The 25,158-nt window shown below is 39.9% G+C and overlaps 3 protein-coding genes and 1 long non-coding RNA gene across 5 annotated transcripts; 2 read left to right on the forward strand and 2 right to left on the reverse strand.

Annotated features, from left to right (window-relative positions):
* Positions 1-80: 80 nt before the first annotated feature.
* LOC113045482 (uncharacterized) lies at positions 81-2,359 on the forward strand. The gene is made up of 3 exons (XR_003275991.1): positions 81-449; positions 1,061-1,254; positions 1,617-2,359. It is a non-coding gene; the product is annotated as an uncharacterized LOC113045482 (long non-coding RNA).
* On the reverse strand, positions 2,127-16,987 carry LOC113045466 (uncharacterized). Of its 2 annotated transcripts, XM_026205863.1 has the most exons (8): positions 16,865-16,987; positions 11,590-11,655; positions 10,485-10,528; positions 7,853-10,396; positions 7,545-7,677; positions 7,341-7,450; positions 7,176-7,244; positions 2,127-3,404 (listed from the first exon to the last, which is right to left on the reverse strand). In XM_026205863.1, exons 2-8 carry the CDS (start codon positions 11,590-11,592, stop codon positions 3,092-3,094), a joined length of 3,216 nt encoding a protein of 1,071 aa, XP_026061648.1. In that variant the 5' UTR covers positions 11,593-11,655; positions 16,865-16,987; the 3' UTR covers positions 2,127-3,091. The 2 variants fall into 2 exon arrangements, with proteins under 2 accessions (XP_026061648.1, XP_026061655.1); XM_026205870.1 differs by lacking the exon at positions 11,590-11,655.
* Positions 16,988-18,060: 1,073 nt separating this feature from the next.
* On the reverse strand, positions 18,061-20,772 carry LOC113045488 (CD2 antigen cytoplasmic tail-binding protein 2). Its single transcript, XM_026205890.1, has 7 exons — positions 20,661-20,772; positions 20,114-20,186; positions 19,832-19,964; positions 19,465-19,622; positions 18,795-19,362; positions 18,501-18,586; positions 18,061-18,357 (listed from the first exon to the last, which is right to left on the reverse strand). The coding sequence occupies exons 1-7, from the start codon at positions 20,726-20,728 to the stop codon at positions 18,247-18,249; spliced, it is 1,197 nt and encodes a 398-aa protein (XP_026061675.1). The 5' UTR covers positions 20,729-20,772; the 3' UTR covers positions 18,061-18,246.
* Positions 20,773-20,908: 136 nt separating this feature from the next.
* Positions 20,909-24,880, forward strand: pheta2 (PH domain containing endocytic trafficking adaptor 2). The gene is made up of 4 exons (XM_026205901.1): positions 20,909-21,439; positions 21,771-21,906; positions 22,512-22,815; positions 22,906-24,880. Exons 2-4 carry the CDS (start codon positions 21,826-21,828, stop codon positions 23,367-23,369), a joined length of 849 nt encoding a protein of 282 aa, XP_026061686.1. The 5' UTR covers positions 20,909-21,439; positions 21,771-21,825; the 3' UTR covers positions 23,370-24,880.
* The last annotated feature ends 278 nt before the right edge of the window (positions 24,881-25,158 follow it).

Raw genomic sequence — 25,158 nt, forward strand, 5'->3', positions numbered from 1 at the left:
AAGGTGTGGTAAATACAGATAAACGTAAGACCTAAAGAATGTGAATGGATAAGAAAAAAGTGGGAGGCAACGTAAAAGAAAGTGTTGGAGGTGTGGTGTTTCATTCTGTCAGTGTTGTAAAGCAGTTCTTTCTCACTCTGTCTGCCTCCTCAAAGGTCGAAACTGGAGCTGATGAAGCTGTACTTCATATTTAACAGATAACTGACAGTGAGAAGAAGTTTGGATAGGAAGTTTTCACGAGTCAAGTAGTGACAACGACATGTGACATCTTTGTGGAAGGACACTAGAACTTATGTCACTACATATCTGAAAGAGTTATTAGCAGAGTACAGTACACTAGCCATTTTTTTATTTTTCCCCAAGACAAAACATCAGACGTATTTAGGATTTCTGGTGAAACTGAGGAATTTTGGAACCTTCTTCCCTCAAGATCAAGTCTGGGCAAGTCTGTAAGTACTGAGATCTTTAGTTTCAACTGGCATGTTTTTGATTCGCTGCTTCCTTTAGAAAGATTGCCTTCTTTCTGGAGGCAGTCTTTACGTTGCTGAGATTTCGATTTATAATGATAGTTTAACCAGAACTATCAAGTGAGATCTGTAATCACTGATGCCAGCTACTGTCAGTATAACTGTCTCTGTTCATACCTGTTTTTCAAGCCCCTGCACAATAAGAGATAATAGATACTAACTTCACCTTAAAGGCTTTAAGAGGGTGTTGGAAAACCCCTTTTATATTGTTCTAATATACATTTATTCTTGCACTTTTGGTATATATATATATATATATATATATATAAAATATATATATATAAATCTTTTATTACATTTATTATGATTTTTTTTTTTTTTTTATCACTTTAAGGAACCAGTTAAACCAGCTGCCAAATGCGTGGCTCACAAATTCACTGGTAGATATTTAAAACTTGATTCAGACAGAACTTGAACTCTACTGTATCCATTGTAGTATAAAGTACACTGCAAATTCATCAAAATACAGTGATGTGCCGTTACGTCCATGCTGACTCCCCTATATTTACACTGATATCTGTTACTTTGAACAGAAATGTGTGAGAACGAACTACAAGAAGTGAGAGTTGAGGATGCTTTACTTGAACAGCCTGAGCCGAGGGCTAATGTGTGCAGTGTCCTCTGTCGGGACATCTGTACGGACAAAGACCATCGCAAATTAGCCATTTGCAGCATCATATGTGGCCTCTCCTGTCTTGGAATTATGTCCTTTATGTACTCAGTCAAGGTAACTACGATTAATATTACAGTATTGTACTTAAATAAGAATTGTTTTAATTTAGTAACCCACCCATGCAATCAAAGTTCTGATTGCAGACGAACTCAAGGTGTGAAATGAAAATAAACACTTCCTGAGAAGCTTATTTAATTATTAACAGTTTTGTTTGTTCTTATCTTATATACTTATCCTACATAACGTCAAAGACTCTCAGCTAAGATCTGTTGCCAGTAAAATAGATACTGTTGGCAAAGACGAGACGCAATGAAACAAAAGCGTACCATGAAACTTAAGAACATGCACTAACATAATAACATAATCTAAGAATCTAAAAAGTTGAAATCTGACACCTTTTTTCATTTTTTCCCCAGGCCCGAGAGACAAGAAAAAAACTTCAAAATGAAGATAGTCCAGAAACACGAGAGATGGTTAAGAAATACTCAAAAAAGGCGTGTAAATGGGGTATTGGCTCCATTGTAGTCTGGGTAATTTTAATTCTCATCTTTCCATTGCTGCTGGGATTTCTGTCCTATGTTTTAACCTTCATAGATTGACACTGAAGAAGCTTTTCTACAGTTAAGTATGTAATGAACTCTGAGAGAGCAGAAAAAGACTCTTTCATCGCTCACATTGGAAATCTAGACCATCCAAAAATGTAAACTGATGGCAATAAGTTATTCAATAATGGTCATTATTTACATTCACTGTGTGTTTTGAGAGGTGCTGGATCAAAGGTTCACAGCTTCCTACCTAGAATATAATTGGATTAAGTCAATTAAGCCAATGCAGGTAGTTATAAATGGTACAGCAACTTTCAGGAATTTGTTACATGCATGAGATGGAGCCATGCATAAAACCATCAGCACTGTCCAGACAGAAGCTACTTCTACACTTCAGCAAGCTGATTTTATTTATGCTCTTACTGCCAATTGGAAATGAAACACTGAGACACTCACAGAGAGCATAACATTCAAATGCTGAGATATGGATGTGGTTACATTATTAACATTCTGTTTTTGTGAATAAGTCGTACTGTTTCAATACTTTGTGCTTCTGATGTTTTGTACACGCATGTATTTCAGGCTTTGTAATAAAATGTGTCAGTCAAAACGCAGCTGCTCATTGTGAACTTCTTACAACTCGACAAAACACTAAAATACAAAATATTTCAATCCGATTCTATTATAAATACAGAATGCAGACATCTATCAAACACGTATATACACTCATCATTCAACATGTTCAAACATCACAAACAGTATTATAAATCACTACATCAAAGATGAACAAAAGCCTAAATTAAGTGAAGGGACTAGATTTGGAGTGCTTGAGTAAAAGCACAGAATGCATTAATCTTCTAGATGAGAACCCAAGTATAAAGCATAATTTCAAACTGAACAATGCAAACTTTCATCTCTCTGGTAACTCCTGTATTCAGTGCTGTCACTTCAAACACCTTTGTGCAGTCTCCCTTATAATGAAACACACAGGCCATCCTGGGAGTGTATTAATAAGGCATTCATTTAAACCAAAGAAGTGTTTTAAAAGAGGAATATACTGAGAGAGGAATGTTTAATAGTGACCTGGTGACTCTTACTTTGTGAGGAATTAGAGATATCTTAAACGTATGCCACTGATTATTGTAAACAAGTACTTTCTTTGAATGCTTATAAAAATACAAAACGGAGTTGTTTCTGGTCACATCAGATATACATAACATAAGTAATCAAAAACATTTTACAGCTTCTGCAAGTCTATTTATTGCTGCTTTGACAAATTTACAGTACATTTTAACATAATACACACAAAGGCCATTGTTGGGGACAGAACAATTAAGAGCTCTGCCTCATCCCAAAACCTGCTGCAGCGCCATCCAGGTGTCCAACTCCTGAAGCTTGGAGCAAAGGAGGGACTCCATCTGCTGCAGGGTGAGGCCATCCTCCGCTCTGGAAGAGACCCCGACCCCTCGTCTGGTTCTACTGAACCCAGCGTTTCTCTGGGCTCCGCCCCCTGCCAGTACACCAACCAGAGGTTTCTTGGGCTTCCTGGCAACACCCAATTCAGGGAATTCGACAAAGCGCTTCACCTTTTTTTGGCCCAGGACAGCCTGAGAGCCATCACGCCGGTGAAGAGGCACCTCAAATATGGTTTCCAAACGTCTGAAAACAATTTGTAAAAGTCACTTCATTAATCAGAGTTCAAAAGAGAAAGAAAACACCCCGCTGAAATCTCAAAACCTAACTGCATGCGATAGTTCACATAAATATGAAAATTCTGTCATCATTTACTCACCTTCATATTGTTCCAAACCCATAAGACTTGATACACAGATGAAGATATTTTTAATGAGACTTGAGACATTTCTGTCCCTCAACTGAAAGTCCAGGTAACAAGATAGATCATAAAGGTGTCATAAAATGAATCCATATGAATTGTGCCGTTTAATCCAAGTCTTGTAAAGAGATGCGAACACTGTTTGATGAACAGGTTTATTTTAGGATTTATTCACAACACACATACATAGAGCACATCACACATCATCATCATCACACACAGAAACACAATTTGTGAGTGTTACATGCAAGAACGAATGTCATTGGTTCTCATGTGTCTTGCACAAATGTTTGAGCTTCCTTGTTTACCATATGTAATATGGTCCATATATGTGCATTGATCACTGTTTAGATTGAAAGCCTAAAATCTGTTCACCATATAGAGTGATCAAATCTCTTCACAAGACTTAAGAGTAAATCGTATGATTCATATGGTTTTTTTTTTCAATTGAATGAAGGGACAGAAACTTCTCAAGTTCAAAAAATATATATTAAGTCACTGGTGATATGCATATCAAACTGTGATATATAGAATGAAGTAAAACTTAAATAATTAGCATAGTTAAACAGAAGAAGATAAAGCCAGAGACAATTTATAAGAGACGTGCCACTTCCTCAATCCTCAATACAACTATATAAGGAAAACCTGTAACGGCGAAGATGGCGGTTGGATGCACATGTCCCACCCGTCCCGCTGGAAAGCCAATACTCTGCTTTTAACAGTCAAGCCGGGAAACATTTAAGCCTATCGTCTGGTTCCACTGACGTATGTGCACAGTTGAGGAACCCTTGCGCATGCATAGTAAAAGTATAACTACAATTTTGGGGAAAAGTCATCAAAAATTTTCAGCAATTTTTATCACATTTTACTGCTGTTTCTATACATGCAGTTTTTATGTCCCGGTGACCAGTGAAAGCCCATTCATTTAGATAGGAGCCTGGTCTTGTTAGTCTGAAACAGCTGCCAAGATGGCAGCCGAGTGGCACGACTTGCCTAAAAGGACTTTGAGAAAGTTTATGCATTACCCCACATTTTTACTTTGACAGCACAAGAACACACTGCTAGCTTTAAAGCTGCGTTAAAACTGGGCTATTGGGATATTCTGTCTGCCCCCAGTGTCTCTGAGAAATCCTAAAGGTTAGGTAAAATAGTGTCAAATAAAGAAAGGATGATAAAATTAAGAAATGAAACCAGTCTGAAAGGAGTGCAAAGAACTTCATTTTTATCCTCCATCTTCTGTCAGTACGATTAGTAAATAGATTGAGAAACAATAATACTGAACAAACAAGACATGAACAATTATCGTCCAATAAGTATCCTCCCAGCTGCATCAAAAGTGCTCGAGAAGACAGTGGCAGAGCAACTTACTACCCACTTTGAATCACAAGCTCTTTTAAATCCAATGCAATTTGGTTTCAGACGGAAATACTCAACAGACTCTGCCTGTTGTTACTTCCTGGAAACTATCAGGGCATATGTGGATCGGGGAAGGGTGGTGGGAGCAGTCTTCCTTGTTCTGCGTAAAGCTTTTGATACTGTCAATCACCAGATACTTTACAGTAAATTAAATCAATACAGTCTCTCTGAGCACACCCAAAATTGGATAAGATCTTATTTGAGCGACCGACATCAGTGTGTGCAAGTGAATAACATCCAATCTGTGTTCAGAGCCACTTCGATGGGAGTGCCGCAAGGGTCTATTTTGGGACCCTTGCTTTTTAGCATCTATATAAATGACCTCCCTACAGTGTGTTCGGACGTTGATATAATCATGTACGCTGATGATACTGTTATCTTCACTTCTGGGGAAAATGAGCTGGAGGTTGCTGACAAATTATCAAAAGAGATGCAAAAAGTTGCACAATGGTTACATACGTCTTGTCTGACCTTAAACGTTGATAAAACGGTCTCAATGTTTTTTTCAAATAAACGTAAATTACAAGTAACTCAAGAAATTCAAGTAAATGGACAAACAATTAAAAATGTAAATGAAACAAAATATTTAGGTCTAATACTCGATTCGAACCTTGGTTTTAACCTGTTAACTGTCACTCACGTTTTTGAAGATAGACTTGAATGTGCATGATACAAACCTAAATTTTTTAAATTAAACTGAAAACATTTTGTAACATGATTTTGATGTACCATTTACATGGTAGTGCAATGTCTGATTTTAAAATGGGTTTTGAAGGATGAATTTTGAGATTTTATGTTTTCAAGTGATATATAACTTCTGATGATTTCTAAAATGTGATAGAGAAAAAGGCAACGAGGAAGTATTTTTTTAAACAAAGGTCAAAGCTCCTTTTGTAATGTAGATTTCTGAGGGTGCACTCTTGTCATAAATTCATCTATTACTTTTCCTACATAATTTCTAACCAAAAATATTGGTAAAATATATATTTGGGAGTCTTAGACCTTTCCAACGATATATAGTTTGTCAAGATTAGATTAGATTTGATTGTAATATAGTATAGTCAACGTAGGCGTCCCGAATACGGGACGGGGTGACATTTAACAGGTTAAAAGTCACATAAAAAATCTTAGTAATACATTGAAATTTAATTTGATGAACTAGAAGCATATTAGAAATTCATTAACTACGGAAGCCTCAAATATATACCTCAACACTATGATTGTCCCACATCTTCTCTATTGCATGTCTAGTTGGTCTCAGGCGTGTAAAACATCGTTAAAATTACTTGAATCATTATATAAAAGGGCCATAAAAATCCATGATAAAAAGCCTCGCCAGTACCATCACTGTAAAGTACAAAGTAAATATAACATTTTGAGTTTTGAAAACCTCATTAAATATAATCAAATTTCTGCTTTATTTAAAATTATCCACAACATTGCTGCTCCCCCCTTGAGAAAATTTGTCACATTAAATTCGGAGAGAATTTCTAGAGCCACACGGTCGACAGTCAGAGGAGAGTGCAGTGTTCCGAAACGTAGAACCACATATGGTCAACAATCATTCTTTTATAAAGCAGCGAACCTTTGGAATATTCTTCCAAATGAAATTATCTCATGCACAAACTATAGTACATTTACACGCCTGTCCAAACAGTGGTTATTATTAAAGCAAACCTGAACGCACTGAATTGACTGTGATATGAACGATGTAAATTCTGAGTGAGTGAGTAAGTGAGTGAGTGAGTGATAGATTCCTGAAGTGGAGTGTGTTTTTATGATGTGAGTAAAGTAATGATTTTATGTATTGTTCTGTATATGTTTTATGAACTTTTGTATGTAGGGCCTATAACATCTACCTGTCCAGGGACTGCGGGTGGAAATTAGCATTTTTTGCTATAACCTGGCACATGACATCTCTTCTTTTTTAGACTAATGTTTTTTCTGTGCATTGTCCCTGATCAAATAAAAATAAATTCAAATTCAAATGGTATCTACTTTGAAGGCATCTTGACTAAAACTGCTTCAAATTTAACACAGCATATGCAAAATGCTCGAACCGGAAGTGATGAGACCCGGTTAACATAATACAGAAGTGTGGTGCGCATAACCCCTATTAAGATGATAAATGGGTGAGTAACTCAATTCTCCAGAAATAAATCATTTGGAAAATGTCTCACCCATCAGGAGGCTTGCTGAAGTTTTTATTTGTGTAGATCTCTTCCAAGCTGAAATCCTTCTTCTTTATTCTGTGAAACACAAAGAAAGAAATGTATCTTTGCTGTGATGAAGTACAGACACAGATAGATATGAGCGAGCCTATAACCTTCTCTGTGCATACACACCTGATGACCTTAGGAAGGCCCATAGGTGTGAGATTATTCTGAGGCTTTGGAATCTTTTTACGGATACGAATTGAGGACACCTTTCCACGCTGGCCATCCTTGATCTCGGTCTGTTTACACAGAGGGAAGATGCAATTAGGATTAAGAAAAATGATACATACACAAATCATGATACACAAATCAAATCTAAGAGAAAACCTGCACCTTGATTTCAGAGTCTGATAATGCTTTCTCCTCTGAGAAGGCAGCAGAGAGTTTAAGGTCAAAGTGTGAACTCTCTTCATCTATTGACTCCTCACACTCCATTTGAAGCACTCGACTGTCTCCTTCCACAGAACTTTGTGAAAACACATTTGAAGGAAGAAAAAGTAGGATATTAACTGATGTCTTGCATCTTTATAACATCATCTTATGGGAAAATATCTGAGATCATCCACATGCTAGATTATACAACAACAGGTAATAACAATCAAGTATACTCCGATTCAGAGGCTGGGAATTTGATAAATTACCTGCAGATTGATGACACAGAGGTCACAGGGCTGGGAGTGACAGGGGAGGGGCCGTTTAAAGCATGACAGGACGGGAGGGTGGAAGAAAAGGGGGGACTGAAAGAGGACGGTGCTGATGATGATGTGTTAAAACTGGAGGGAGCTGAAACACTGCCAGAGCTGGTGGCGCTACTATAACTATGCCCTTGGCTTGAGCTTTTAGACAAGAACGCTAAAGGACTGGACAAAAAACACGAGGCAAGGGCTGTGAGGGAGGAGGAGGGAGAATAAGGGGAAGAGGGGTACACCTCCTTACGGAGACACAAAGGGGCAATTTCACGCTCAATCTCCACACTGCAGACAGTGTGCCGGCGAGTGCGCTTGGACGGAGAGTGAAGGTGGATGGGCAGTGGTGTGGGTGAGCTCTTTCTGCTGGGTGAGGTAGTGCTTAAGGCATGCGTGTGGGACTGGGGGAAATGACAGTCACTGAATCCTAGGGACGAGATTTCAGGACAGGAGTAGCTGCGCAGGAGGCGGTTGGGACCGCTACCTGAAAACGGTAGTACTGGAACAGCTTCCGTTGTCTTTTCTATGCTCTCCGCTTCATTGTTACCCCCAACAGCACCTATCCTTTTTGCAACGGAAATTTCTTTTCTTCTTGGTCGGATTAAATTCTTTGTGGGTCTGCTTAGTTTTCGTTCTGAATCCACCTGAGCTGTTGAAACAGGTGGCAAAATCTCCTGTATTTCTTCTTCTGCTTTCAGCCCAGAAATACATGTCTCCTGCTTCTCAGCTGCAACAACAGACAGTTCACTCGGCAGTAGTGTTATTTTCGAAGGTTTATCAGGCCCTGCTGGATCAACCACTGAAGTCACGCAGTCCTCAAACTTGTGCTTGGGCAAATGAATGTTCCTCCTCTGCAACAAAACACCTGTACTTTTAAGATGCCGTCTTGTTTTTCGAGTTTCAGTGGTCACCTCAGGCTCTTGTGACTGCATAGGTTGACGTTCTGATGGAGCATTCATTGTCTTGTCAATCAGGACATTATGTATGCCATTTTGAGAGGATGTAGTTTCAGTGGCATCATCTTCATTGCTAGAGGTCAGTAACATTCTACATTTGACATTTTTTCTCAAACGACTTATCTTATCCTGTCCCATTTGATCTGAGGTTTTGACAGAATTTCTCATCTCACCATCTGCAGCATTATTAGTACCAACAGACACATTTGAGTCTTGGAGTGGTTGCATTGCAGAAAACCCTCTCCTCTTTTTCCTAACCTGAACAAATATTTCTTCGTCCTGGTTTACTTCCAGAGTGATGCCATTGTTTTTTACCTTTTTATTCCTCGCATGTCTTCTCTCTTTAGCATTCTGTACATCACATTTCCCCCTGGCCTCCAAGTCTTTGTTTGTCTGAAGAGCTTTTCTGCATCTCTTTGGCTTCACTTCCCTGACAGTAGTGGTCTCTGGAGGGTCTGATATTTCAGCCAAGTGCTGTGTCCACTCCGTACTGTTTTCTAATTGTGATTCCTTCATCCCCACTTCCAAAGTCTTTGATCCTTTTGTTTTCACAAAAGAAGCCAGTTCAGTGGAAGGGGGTCCAGCCGACCCTGACAGATGTTTCTTTCTAGGGCTTTTCCTTGTGGCCATACGTGAAAAAGATTCTTCCCTGCCAACTGTGCTTGTGTCTTTATCTATCAAATCAAAATCACAGGAAGCGCTAAAAGAGACTCCAGCATCGGGCGTGTTTGCACAAGTTTTGTTTGTGCTACTTTTATATTCAGGTTTCAAGAGGTTTGATTCCTCTTCTGAAAAGTAGGACTCATGACTATGTCCACAGGCTGTGTCAGTGCGTCGGGTCTGTCTCTCACCTGACAGATGATGCAGAACAATCAGCGGATCCGTTTGAACATTGGATTGCTCGGACACACAAATGGCACTTACAGAATTCCAAAGTTTTTCTGTGGACAGATTTGGTCTAGTCCTGAGGTGAGGACTCTGTGCTTTACAAGGACTGGCATTACGTGTCCCATCCTGAAGGATGGCTTGTGACTGGCTTGAAGGACTGTCTATCTGAGTTTCTTCATTTGGTGAAATCTCGCCGTGCATTTGAATATGATCCAATACTGGTTCAAGGTTGTCACTTGTTGAAGCTGTACAAAAATTCCATCTCTGTGCAACTCTGCTGCGTTTTGGAGCAGTGCTGCATTGCACCTTTTCCGAAGAAGGCCTTTTTGGAAACAATCCATTTCTACATTTATCAGTCTCTGCCTTTTCAGCATTTGACTCTATCAATTGTTCATGGCGATCAGGAAGTGTGATCAAGGATAGAGAGTCACTGGGCTTAAAAAGCCGAACAGGGGTCATGACAAGCTCAGTTAAGCTAGCCATCTTGGATTTGAATGACTGTAGAAGTGGGCCAAACTCCCATCTTTTTATTGCTGAAGGGCTCTCTGGGGACTCCCTCTCCATTGGCTTCTGGTCATGGCTTTGCTCCTTTGCGGGGCTGCCATCTCCTAACTGGGAGCTTATACAGGCCGATACCAGCTTGTGGTTTTCACCTCTAAAATAAAGAAACAAAAGACATTTAAAGCATGTTTGCTGGCTAAGGTTACAGATCTTAATTTTCTGTCTGACCCAGCATCTCTCACTCTGAATATTGCTCCTCCATCTCAGCCTCGACTCCAGAGCTGGTCTGAAAACAAGAGAAAAAGAGAAATGGATTAAGACAAAAAGGTTTTGCAATAATTTTTTTTATTAATAATAAAAAGTTAAAATATCAAAGAAAATATTAATTATAGAAAAACTTGAAGACTGATTTTGCAGCAAAAGAGAATAAAAAAATAAATTTAAAAAAATAAAAATATGAAAGTAAAAATGTGTATCTAAATGGAGAAACTACTCATCCTTATAGTATTCTGAACAAAATTACATTTAAAAATGACAGAATAATATAAAACTACTAAAATCTTATAGTTACTGAGAGGTCATAACCCATGCAAAGTTTCACTGGTGTGCAGTTATTGCTGAACAATTCAGGATTATGGCTATGGTAGTTATTCACTAGGAATTTGACTATTAAACCTTTTTTAAATAAACTCGCAATTTAAAAAAAAGAACAGAAAATAAGCATACACCTAAGAGTTCATAGCTGATCAATATTAAAAGGCTTATACATTATTTTACAAAGTATATTTCACATGGAGAAAAAGAAAGGTTGTGTTTTTTTAACAACAAACTCAAAAGTCAGTAACATCGGATATTAAAGTAAGTGAATTTAATTAACTTCATAGAAAGACTTCTCCCATATTTCTCATACCTATGGTTCACTTTTTGCTATTGTGTGCTTCCAAATATATTTAGTTTATGTTAAACAACATAAATGACTTACAATGTAATAATTACTAGGAAAGTTTGGGCAATGAGAAATGTTCCTCCTCCTGTCACCACGTAGAGATCAAGCATTACTGGAATCATGTGATCACAGATCCAGTGTGTTGACTAGTGAGTGGCAGAACTAAATGATAAGGTGAAACACCCCTTTTGGCTTCACAACCCACTGTCTACAATCTTCTCCCCTTTTTCATTTTTCTTATTTCTCTGAATGTCTTACAAAGGTGTGCCACAGTTAATCTGTCTTCCCTCCCTGACACCTTCATATTACTCTTATAATAGTAACACATTAAGTTGTGTTGCAGTTAACAAGGAGAACAGTGAAGGGAGTGCTGAGGGATGACAAAAACAACATGAAATTACCATACGGTTTTCATCTTGTATGATGAGGAGCTCAAATGCTGAGGTTGTGTTGACTGAGCCTCATCGCTGTGGAACAAGCATTAGCATTAGTTAACCACTTCACTTCTTCAATAAACACAAGTTCCAGTCACTAGAATTCAACAAGGATTCACAAAAGGATAGAAAAAAAATAGGGTCAACTAAATGATAGTTTGTTATTTTTAATATATAAGTTAATTTATATCTACATTATACAGTTATTCACATTAACTGCATATCCCTAGCAGGAACCAGTACAAACACTTGACTATTCAAGACTATTGACTATTGCATACAATAATAAATACTGAGGGTTGAAACTGAAGTTTGAGGGTAAACAGTGTGTATAGTAAAGACAAGGTATGCATAAGCAAAGCATGTCCAATTATATGATTACAAATCCACATATTAACTTAAAAAATTTAACTTTTTTTAAAGTTACAAAAAATAATAATAAATGTCTGTGATAAATACTTTATCATCTGCTCTTCAATATTACCTAGTATACTAAAAACCAAAATATCGATTAAATAATTAGAGGGATAGTGATTAATGAATTAATTATTAAAGGTATGTTAAATTATTTTATCATTTTACTCTCACTCATATCGTTCCAAACCTGTACCTGTATGACCATCTTTCTTCAGTGGAACAACCAAATAACAACGTAGCCCATCGACTTTCATTGTGTAAAAAAATAAAGTAAAATTTAAAACATTTTAAGAAAAGGTTTGAAATGACATGAAGGTCAAAAAAATTATGACTGATTCTGCCAAGTCTCAAGAAGATATATATTACAAAATAATGTTTTGATGATAATTTTTATGAATTTACATTGCATTTTTTGTACCTGTGTGAGAAGTAGGTAGTATTGTAACCTTATTGTAATAATATTGTCACGTGCATGTGTGTGTATAGACAGAGAGAGAGAGAGAGAGATGGGCGGATTACTTACAGACTGTAATCCAGTACTGACTAACATTACATGATACATTTTTAGTTATGTAATTACATTACACATTTTAGGAAATATAATTAGACTACTTTTTGATTACTTTTGACCAAACTTGTTTGTCACATTGATTTAAATAGGATCATCTTGTTATAAAAATTGAAAGTGTTGTGAGGATGGGTTTGGGACGAACTCAGATGCAGACAGGATGTACTGAACACAAGATTTATTATACAAAAGGGGAAAAACAAAACCCACGAGGGGGAAAACAAGGGCTAGGGTGAACACTAAAAGAAATCTACAAAACACAATAAACAAGGTAAACAAAGACTCTGAACACTAAATACTAACAAACACTCACTGCAAGACAAAGACTTCTTCGAGGGGTTTCTAGGACAAGGTATCTCAGGAAAATGACATGTAGGAACACATAAGTAGAACAATGAACCGACGAAAGACAGAGCACACTAGGAGATCTAAATAGGGAAACAAATCAAGACACGGCAGGTGTTACAGATAGGACAATCACGACACGACTAGGATAACAAGGGGGGCGGGGCAAGGGAATGAGACAACACAAGCACATGGCCCAAAGACAAGGCCATGTGCTTGTACACAAAACACGGGTCTGTCATGATCCTGCCTCAAGACTAGAGAAAAGTCGGGACATGAAGGCAGAATCATGACAGAACCCCTCCCTTAAGGAGCGGCTTCCAGACGCTCCCCAAGGGAACATCAAACGCGGGACAAGACTGACTGGGACAGAGACAAAAACCAACAAGACATGACAAATAATAACAAAGGCAAACATGAATAGACAATGACGGGGTTAGGGTGACAAATCAAAAAAAACAAACAGGGAAGGGGAGGGGGCGGGACCACAAAGTTCATGGGGGACAGACCAGGGTGGGTGGGTGGGGTAGGAATCTTAGGAGGACAGGACGAAGGCTGACGACGGGGGGTACGGGCAGGTCTGGGTGGTGAGGGACGGGGAGGGGTCTCGGGACAACTGACAGGGGACATGACAGGAGCAGACACGGGACGCGGGGGGACAACATCTACTGGACACGGGGGGACAACATCTACTGGACACGGGGGGACAACATCTACTGGACACGGGGGGACGACATCTACGGGACACGGGGGGACGACATCTACGGGACACGGGGAGACGACATCTACGGGACACGGGGAGACGACATCTACGGGACACGGGGAGGCAACGACAGGACACTCGGGATTTCTGGGGACAGGGTCCGGGGACGAGACAGGACTGACGGGGACTTCTAAAATCTGAACAAGACGGGACAAATAATCAGAAAAAGACTTTACAGCTATTACAATGGGCATCTCCTTGCGAGATGAGACCGATTGTAGTAAAGCCTTGGCTGCAGAGTCGGCCGCGGCTCTCTCCTCCGCCCTCGTGACTGCTGACTTAGTGACAGTTCTCATCCTTGCCGGCCCGGGCACGCCAGCGCTCACCGCTGCTGGCTCGGGCACAGTCACCGCTGCTGGCTCGGGCACGCTCTCCGCTGCTGGCTCGGGCACGCTCTCCGCTGCTGGCTCGGGCACGCTCTCCGCTGCTGGCACGGGCACGCCAGCGCTCACCGCTGCTGGCACGGGCACGCAAGCGCTCACCGCTGCTGGCTCGGGCACGCTCACCGCTGCTGGCTCGGGCACGCCAGCTCTCTCCGCTGCTGGCTCGGGCACGCCAGCTCTCTCCGCTGCTGGCTCGGGCACGCCAGCTCTCTCCGCTGCTGGCTCGGGCACGCCAGCTCCCTCCGCTGCTGGCTCGGGCACGCCAGCTCTCTCCGCTGCTGGCTCGGGCACGCCAGCTCTCTCCGCTGCTGGCTCGGGCACGCCAGCTCTCTCCGCTGCTGGCTCGGGCACGCCAGCTCTCTCCGCTGCTGGCTCGGGCACGCCAGCTCTCTCCGCTGCTGGCACGGGAGGAGACAGGGTCACAGGACCGGCAGGCCCCTTCTTCCTCCTCTTCCTCCTCGGGCGCGGTGCAGAGGCTACAGCTGGGTCAGAGGCGGGTTGGGGGAGTTTGGTCTCGGGCAGGGCAGCCTCGGACGCCGAAGACTCTGAAGCTGACTCCCATGAAAGCCGTCTCCCTCGCTTGTTGGGGAGACTTAAGGTAGTGGGAGGTACCTCAGGATCTTGGGAGGGACGTAACTGATCCCCCAGGGTTGCCACGGCCAGGACACGACCCTCCGGGATCGCCGGCAGCTGGGTAGGTGGGGACCTCTGGGGGGTACCCTGCGGCGCCTCCTGGGAGAACTTCTCCCACAGCCGGGCATAATTGTAGAGAACCCACTCGTTCTCAGGCGAGTATGGCAGGGCAACCCCTTTCTTCTCGGCGGAGGACGACATCCAACACTGTTGGCGGAACTCCAGTTGGGATTGAGGAGTGGGGGACATCCTGTCTGCTGAGTTCCTTGGTGGTCGGTTCATTCTGTTGTGAGGATGGGTTTGGGACGAACTCAGATGCAGACAGGATGTACTGAACACAAGATTTATTATACAAAAGGGGAAAAACAAAACCCACGAGGGGGAAAACAAGGGCTAGGGTGAACACTAAAAGAAATCTACAAAACACAATAAACAAGGTAAACAAAGACTCTGAACACTAAATACTAACAAACACTCACTGCAAGACAAAGACTTCTTCGAGGGGTTTCTAGGACAAGGTATCTCAGGAAAATGACATGTAGGAACACATAAGTAGAACAATGAACCGACGAAAGACAGAGCACACTAGGAGATCTAAATAGGGAAACAAATCAAGACACGGCAGGTGTTACAGATAGGACAATCACGACACGACTAGGATAACAAGGGGGGCGGGGCAAGGGAATGAGACAACACAAGCACATGGCCCAAAGACAAGGCCATGTGCTTGTACACAAAACACGGGTCTGTCATGATCCTGCCTCAAGACTAGAGAAAAGTCGGGACATGAAGGCAGAATCATGACAGAAAGAGTAAGAAAATATATTTCATCTGTTATTAGGCCTACTAACAACATGACACGCATTAAATGATGTCAAGGTTTACCAAAGGATAAGGGTTTATGAGTTTAATGAAAAGCTTATAATTAATTAAATCAAAATGTAAAATTAAATATATATATATATATATATATATATATATATATATATATATTAAATATATATATATATATATATATATATATATATATATATATATATATATATATATATATAAAATATATATATATATATATATATATATATATATATATATATATATATATATTTATTTATTTTAAAATCTCAGGGGTAAGCTGGGGTGGGGTGGGGGTTCAAACTCTGAATTGATTTTTATCTATCTATAGGTATCTGTCTATCTATATATAAAATATCTTATAAAATGTACTCGTTCACGATCACAGAATGATGTAGTAACAGGTGTGTGTGAATACACCAGAAGTGAACAGCGTGTAAGATTTCATTTCACCTGCTGACTTCTCAATCTCTCACTGAGCAATAGGACAGACAAATCAACACAACCATCTCGTAACAAAAATACTATAAACAGAATTAGAACCGTTATTCACATTCAGTAGTAACAACAACAACAACAACAAACCGAAATCGAAACCCTTTCAGTTGTCACAGTGATGCCGTGTACGGTGAGAAAATAATATTGCAGTTCTGTTGTCAGGGCCACACATTTATTGATAGTAACTCGCGAAAAAAAAAAAATTACTTGCAAACTAACGTTTACTCATCAAATGGTTGAGCTCACTAACAGTCTTTCCTAACAGGCAGCACTGCGCTGAAAATCGGTGGAATTTGTTTTCTAGTATTTTGCCTGAAGACCAAACTTAGTGTAGAACAGAAGTATTACAAATGTCCTCGTCTTTTTAATGTGTTATAGCCACTGATCTATATATATCAGTGGTTATAGCTAGCCGTGCATTCAGCTCTGCTGTACCGAGAAAAGATCAAACAGCCTCGTATCTCACACACACTTCAGCAGAAAAACAAACTATAACCGCAGTCAAACAGATGCCCAGCTAAATTCTCAAAACACAAAAGACGAAACCATATTAAATATTGGGGAGTTACAGTCATTAATTATGTTGCTCAGCAGCCGCTTTATTAGAAATATAAGTTTCCAGACACTGGTGTGGTTTTGTGTAACGTTACGTCGTCGACGTAAAAAACGGCTAACTGAGCTACGCTGTTATCTGCGCACAAACCCGTCAAATTCATCGAATTAAAAGGGAATTTTACTATCTTGTACTTCAGATGTAAATGACAAAAACTGCACACTAACCTAAAATCGTTTGAGGGGAAACGTGCGGTGAGGCTGTGAAAGCATCTCCTTTAGCCGTTGTTTCTAAAACGATGTTTGAGTGACATTTCCATGCCGGACGGTGACGGTTCAGACCAGAGACAGTCAGACCTATCAATCGGTACAAGTGTGTTCCCGGTCTGTCGAAGAACCAATCAAAACCTAGCAAAGTATGAGAATGTCCCGCCCCTCGGGTGGGGTCTAACATTTCAGCCAATTGTAAACGTGCAGCGTCAACGTACTGGCCAGTTAGGTTTCGTACTGGCCAGTTAGGAACTTTCATAAGGTGCGTTCCATTCGACAGGGTCCCTAAGCAGTGTTCACTGCTCCCTACTCCCTGAGCACGGTATTTCAGTTGAAGTGGACTTCACTGACAATAACCGCTCATTTGGAACGCCCTGCAAACGTAATCAAAGAAAGTCACCGATGGGGTCGCGCAGGTTATGATATAAATATATAAGACTACATTCATATTTACATTTTTATTTACAATCACATTTAAAATATGTACACTATACAATAAAAAATAAATGAGTACTATATAATGAAAAACGTATGTTTATTATACACTTTAATTGACAATTGCTGCTATTACTTGACTATTAATAGAATTGAAGCCCTGCTGTCATGCAAATATGATATACTGTATAGCCTATATGTGTTTTTAATAAATGGTCATATAATTGCATAGCGGTCTCGTGCGCCTTCTTCCTGCGCACCGCCGTATAGTAAACACTGAGGTAAATAAAGTAAAATAAAGAAAAATAGCAGAGCCTTGTCTGCTTCTAGCCACTTTTACATTATCATATCTTTTTACGATCCGTAATGAATATGAACGAAGACAGCGCAGACGGCCGTTCTGACTGGTGATGACGTGCTGCGCTTAATGACAGTTGGAGGATAATCGCTCTCCACTTCCTGTTTAGTGATGTATCGATGTTCCCTTATTCCCTGTGCCGTGCTCAGTGCCCTTCGAACTGAACATGTGCGCTCCCTTCGGATTGGAATCTCACTTAAGTTGGCGGAATACCCTGTGAAGTCCACTTCGCAGTACACTTACGGTCGAACGGAACGCACCTATAGTTTTATTGGCATATGTAGCGCCCCGCGGTTTGCGTTTTGCGTCTCTCTTTAAAAATCCGGTCACAATAGCTGTAACATTTATCCAGAACACCAGGTTGGATCCAGCCATCAAGTCTTTTATTTTAAAACACATCTTGTATCAAACACAGGAACACATTCTAGTGTATGAGTGTACATAAAACAAAGTTAAAGATTATTGAAGAGTAAACAATTATTCAGAGAAGCCCTCTCAGATGGGCAGAAGAAATCAAATAAAATCTGGAGCACAATTCATCAACAGATCATGTATAGAGTTCAAAGTCTATTCTCTTTGAGTTGTAGAAGGGGGCGTGTTCTTGGCCAATCTTCCTACAGTACACTCCATCCTTAAAGTAGCCCTCGTCTACCCAGTCCTGGAATAAAAGATACAGCCATTTCAGTCAATTGCCTATGTCAGACCACTCCAAACAAAAGAGCATTACTGAATCTGTCAGTGTTTACATTTTTAAAACCATTTAATATAAAAATAGCGTGTGTGTGTGTGTGTGTGTCTTACCTGCATCTGTTGGCTGCTGAAGGGCCCATAGAGCTCAGAGTTTTCTTCATTGTCCCATTTGTATTCCCACATGACCTCATCAATCACTAGAAATAAACACAAAATATATGACTTATTTCTAAGGGGTCAGCCATGAATCAAATAATCAGGAAAGACAACTGGCAGTAAAATTTTCCAGACTCATTATTTATGACCGTGAAAAAAGATTGCTACACTACTACAAATAAGAGTTCATATTTAAATTGCACCTAATCACGCTACCTTTAAAAAACACATCATTGTCCTATCACTTACCTCTGGTGTTGTCTTTATCCTCATCTTTGTCTGCACCATGCTGCTCATCAAAGTCCTCGCCGAACATGTCTAGCTCATCTTTTTCCTCCTCTAGCGTTTTGGCTGCCTTTCCTCGAGTCAACCCCTTCAGCTTGTAGGCCAGTTTTTCATACGTCTGCTGATAAATTTCAAAATCTCCAATCCCCACTAGTCTATCTGCCAATGCGGTCAGTTTGTCTAGTTTATCAGAATCTCTGTTCATAGTCTCTTTTTTCTCCTCCTCTCCTTCTCTCAGTCTTCCTTTCTTCTTGCGTCCTCCAAGACCGCCAAGTCTTCTCAGAGCAGCAGCCACTGTTTCTCCTGGCAGCATCAGCTCAATGACGGATTCTGTGAGCTGATGATGGCTGTATGCAGCCAGAGGGTCTTCTGCAGGTCCTTTCTCCTCCTCTTCCTCCTCATCTTCTTCACTGTCTTTCCGCTGCTCCTCCCGCTTTATCTCCTCTTCTGCTTCGTCTTCATCACCAATTCTTCTCTTCCGCTTAGCGGCAAGGCCTTTCTTCTTTTTCACAGGCTGCTCTTTTATCTTCACCTGTGTGAAGAGATAGTATGTTTGAGGAAAACATTTCTCAAAAATGTGAACTTAAGCTTAAACTTATCAACTATTTCTCAAAATTTGTGCAATAAATTGTACCCAGTCGATATTGTCCAGCCAGTTGTCTCTGATATCTTTCTCTTTGTTGACAAAATAGTTTCCCTCTGAATCAAAGTGTCCCTCCTGCATTTCCTCCGTGAGATTAAATGGGGTGATGCGTACACCCTCATCATAGTCAATGGTTGCCATTTCCTGGCCTGTAAAACACAAAGAATGTGCAAGAGAAATATTATTTTATCTACTGTAAAACAGACATATAATACAAGCAATCTAGCTTTTACCGAATCCAGTGGCATTTCTCAGCCTTTTAAACAATCTAACAGAGAGACACTAAAGAGGTCAATAGGAAGAGTGCATATAACATTTATTTCATAATCTGCCTGAGGCCAAATTATTATTCACACACCATCCACATCGTCACTGGCAAGGATGTCATATTTGCTGCTATTTTCTCCAACATCTCCTTCATCCTCCTCATCACTGTCCAAAGAGTGTTTCTCCTTAAATCTGGATCCTGGGCCACTCACACCATCGACAATCTGTAAAAAGACATCGGGATAAAGCAGAACAGAACATGAGGCAATTCACAGTACTGCAAAATCTGTTACATCAGAATAACAATATGCATGATAATAACAGGACACTTTGACAAAATCTATTAAAATATATAGAGTTATAAGAAGCCGACCTTCTTCTTTGGAGCATCTTCCAAAGTGATCTCCCCATCTCCATCCTCAAATGTCACTTTCCTTTTCGACATGCTAAAAGAGGCATAAGATGTGTGCACGGTGTACTGTTGAATTTTAATGCTCTTAACATAATGCTGATATTCCATAACACATTAAATTATTGAAACCTGTACATATGGAGTGGTTCTGAATTTAAAGACAGAGAGACTTCACAGGAGACTAGAGTGTACATAACCGTGTGGCCACATAGTAAACTCCATCTAAAATTTTATATTAAAGCATTAGGCCTATACTTAATGCACATTTTACAAAAACTCCACCATATATAATAACTGAATACAAACTAAATTTGGTATCACATTTAAAAGTATTTACACCACTGCTGCGCAATGCGCCAAGCTAATTGCTGCGCGCGTCCGTGCGGTGCGTGTGCTAGCTAACGTTAGCTAACGCATGAGCCATCTAAAACTTCAGCTCGACCGAGACAGACGCTTAACAGACAGGTCAACTATAAACCAACAGCAATAAGGTAGAATATTTAGTTACCTGAATGTTATTCTCCCCGCTGCGCCATTCAAGCAAACTACTAAAAAAAAAACCCGGAACCGCGTCATTCGTAAGCTTCTGTCCGAGTCTCTATCGCCCCCCGGAGCCGAGGCGGTTCAATGACGCCCACTTCAGCGACCTCACGTCCATCACTTGACCTGCTTGGACATTTTACAAAAACCTCTTGTTTTAAGCTTCCAAATTATTGTTCTGTTATTATTATTTTTGTAGTTAACACTGGTGTGTATGCTTCCCTGGAACATTGGATAGAGAAAAAACTCTTTATTGTAAACATAATGCGTCTCTATGAAAGCTCACTACAAAAAGGTGCACTTGAGAAGCAGAACAGTAGGAACTGTGAAAAAAAAAAAAACGCACGTCATATATTTTCTATATTCGATGAGAGCCTGAATTAGAAACATGACTCAGTAATATGCAGAGTATCAGTTTTTATATATTTGTAAGTGTATACTTTCCTCTTTTTATCCATGCATAAATTCATTAATCGGGGCTGTGTGAACGCGCATGTTGCTGCTATTTCATCATGAAGTCTAAAGAGAATAGGGCATCGGCTTTTGTTACCAGGAAGTGGCTCGCGTACTTTATATTTAAACACTTGCGAGTCCGGCGTGAGTGCGCGCGCTGGTAATACGAAACTTCTGATATCATTCTTTTCTTTATGCGATTTGCCGGGATTGGGGAGCGTGCCCTGAAGTGATGTTTTGCCACTAAGGTTGTATGTGATCCACGATAAAATCAACGGAAAGACATTGGCAAAAGTAAGTTGTTGCACCTGTCTGTCGGTACGTCACTGTTCCCGTCACAAACGTTTGTTTATTCTTTTACAAAGCGCAAATTGCTGCTTCAAGAATGACACCGTGTTTACGTGGCAATATATTTGTGGCTGACTAGCAACAATACTAACAGATACCGCGAGAACCGGATAGACAAGTTATTCACGCATGATTTCATAATTACTGAGAAATACGTGTACGCGTTTCATTTTTTTTCTACAAATAATAAATAAAAATCGAATAAAAAAGAATGACAATGTCAAATATTATTTATCCATGGGTTTTAATCGGTTTTAAAAATTTATTTTGCTGTAAGGCTCGCTCGCCCGGTGCTCGCGCCAGGACACGGCTGCACGCCAGGTGGCGTTGTGATGAAGATCCATGAAAAGATTCTAACCCACTACCTGTCCTGCCCTTCACCTGTAGATAAAGAGGGATACCTCTACAAAAAGGTAGGTAGCTGGATATGTCAATTTACCCGTATAATATTAAATTAATCTAGAATGCTTGTTTGGAAAAGCTGAAGCATTTTAAGCAGTTTCGAGAGTGTTGTGATTGTCCGAGTTGTTTACGATGTGTGTCAGATTTGTTTACGGTGCTTAGGAAAGTGCTTAGGAACAGTGATTTACCTGTTCAATTCAAATTGGAAAATGTAAATTTTTAGGTTACTGTATAATTTCAAATATAATGCTAAAAGTAAATATAATAGTGGCAAGCAGGACTATATGATACCTTAATAAAATGGTTATTTTAAATGATCTCTAATAATAATCTGTTCAATTACCAATATTACAGAACAAACTAAAAATATATCACCCTCATATCTGTAAATTTGACCACAAATCTGAAACGGGGGTTACACTTATTTGATAGACACTTATTAAAAGCATTTCTTCATTAGTGACATTAATTCAGGTTCAGAATATATCATTCTGCTGTGCATTACAAAATATTTTTCACCGTTCATCATCTCCAGTGTTTCTCTGTCCTGTACATTCTAGATAATGTTCTCCCTCTTTAAACAAGTCGTAATTGCAATGACTTCCTTATTCTACAGAGAGAGAGGAACACCACGTACCTGCGCCGCTGGTTTGTGTTGAAGGGGAATCTGCTGTTTTATCAGGAGCGTCCAGGTGATCGTAACCTGTTGGGAGTGATTGTTCTGGAGGGTTGCCTGGTGCAGGCGTGTGAGACAGATGGTCAGTTCTGTTTCTCTTTGGTGTTCACTGGACCAGGCCTCCGCACGTATAGACTAGCCGCTGATGACCATCCCAGCCAGGAGAGCTGGATCGGTGCGCTGTTCTGCGCCAGTCACATCTACCTTTCCATGATCGTCAGAGACCTGGAGAGACGCTACGAAGGTGCGTTTATGTAAATGTGCTTTCTGTGTCTACTGGCTTGAACACAATTAACATGTCTGATTGTATTTTTTCATGCTCTTAACAAAACAGAAGCTAAAAGAGACAAAGGTCTTTGTGATTCCATCCAGACCTCTGAAGTGACTTCTACACCCAATAATATAATGGCTTCCTGGAACCCAGGACAACCCTATTTCATACATGGGACTTCCATAGTGCCCAGAGATGGGCGGAGCTACAGCACCAGTTCTGTACCACCTCCGTCTATGCCAAACATTCCCACCAGCTCTAGTCTTCATGCCCCTCCTATTCAATTCAAGACTACCAGTAAGCGATCTCCAAAGCTCTGGCCCAAGAGAAATGCTCATGTCACACCCTTAAATGGTCCGGCACCATCTTATGGGGAGTGGCCTGTTGTGGGCTTTGATCCTTTGGAGGAGTTTAGTAAACTGCATGAGCACTATGGAAATGAGATTAAGCAACTAAGAGCTGATTGGCTGAAGAAGAAGCGTGAGGAAGTGGGATACATTGAGGAAGACCTCATTGACCTTGGCTAGAGTAGTATCTTGACCTATCGCATATATGCAGTAGTTCATATTGTCGTCTTAATAGTAAATCTTGTCCTAAAACAGCAGACTTGTGAATGTATTAAGGATGCAGTAAATGTAATACTGCAGTAGTAGAATCCTGCTGTCTTTTTAATGTTATGAAGGGATGCAGATTAGCACTGTCTGACACTGATCTTGTGCATTTCTCATTTCCTCTCTGTGGTCTCTCAGCCTAGTTCCTTCTAGCTTGAACTGTTATAAAAGAGACCCAAACCACCAGTAGCTTCACCCCCATCTTTTAATCTAACTATGTGCAGACATTTACAGTAGCAAAATGTCTTATTGGATCCAAAGTATTTCATATACCTTCAAATGAAATTTGATTGGAGATTACATATTAGTTGTAGAGCTGTGAATGCTGGATAATAATTCATTTTTAATTTATTATTAGGTACTGAGGGAGCCTAATCACTAATGTGATTTTGTGAAGAGGGCAACACAAGTGGCTGTTTAGTTCTGCCTTACAGAACTTAATTCCCACAGTTCAGGAGGCTTCTTCTTTCTATTCTTCCTCTTTCTCAACGTCTCAATTCTTTGGGGATGTAGATGTGCCTTTTTTCTTTTAGTTTCTACTTCACTCAACACATTTGGAACATTTAACACGTTATTTAAAAAGCAACCGTTTTATATTGCAGTCATAACAGTAAACATAAAAATAAACTGTAAAGTTTGTATGCAGTAAGCATTTCAGAAATGCAGCTCTATACTGTAGGCCACCAGAGGGCACTGCATTTCACCCAACAGTATTACTACCTTTTATTCAGCCATGCTTCATTCACAGGGTCACTAGTTGCTTTACAACTGATATTTTATTATGTAATGTCATGTCTTATGTGTAATTATATATGGATGATATCAGTAATGTTCAATGTGTTTTATTCAATAATTTTTTTATGTATTCAGTCTCTGTAACCAGGTGCTAATTATAAATATATATATTAAATTTAATATACATAAATTTTGTGTTCATACATTTAATTGGATGCATTTTGATGATAATTTGTTGAGAAATACATTTTGATTATGTTATCTAGTATTTATGCTCTAATGCAGGGGTGGGGAACGTTGATCCTGGAGCGCCTGTGTCCCTGCAGAGTTTAGCTCCAACCCTAATCAAACACGCCTGAACAAGCTAATCAAGGTCTTCAGGATACAGGTAGGTTTTTTCTCAGGGTTGGAGCTAAACTCTGCAGGGACACAGGCCCTCCAGGATCAACGTTCCCCACCCCTTCTCTAATGTAAATTATAATCAACTCTGTAAAACAGGTTTAATTTAATAATAAGTTATATTTTGAGTGTATTTTAGCACTCAAAAAAAATATTGCACAGCATCAGTAAGAAAAAAAATAGTAGGGTTGTTTGATGTTAGTGTTGTTAGTATACATTTTATTTTACTCAACCTGTATTGTGAACTTGTGTTTTATTGTATCAATCAGATTAGAATAAAAGTCCTAATAAATTGTTCTGTCAAGATCTTATTTTATTTATTTTAATGTGGACAAAATCATCTCTTCATCGCCAGATATTTTGGGTTGTATAATGATTCATGAATTCACGTTATGAAGTTTTATGTGGATTCTGTGACATACATCAAAGCTTTGACAACAAAAAAACTACAGACTCCTTAAGTGTAGGATGCAACATGAAGCTCCTCATTTCAACCATAACCTCGGCACACTGCAGACTTCAGGTATGTCAAACCCCTACAGCGACCATGTGGCCTTTTTCACCTCCTCCG

Source organism: Carassius auratus, chromosome 3 (genome assembly GCF_003368295.1).
Source record: "Carassius auratus strain Wakin chromosome 3, ASM336829v1, whole genome shotgun sequence".
Classification (NCBI taxonomy): Eukaryota; Metazoa; Chordata; class Actinopteri; order Cypriniformes; family Cyprinidae; genus Carassius; species Carassius auratus.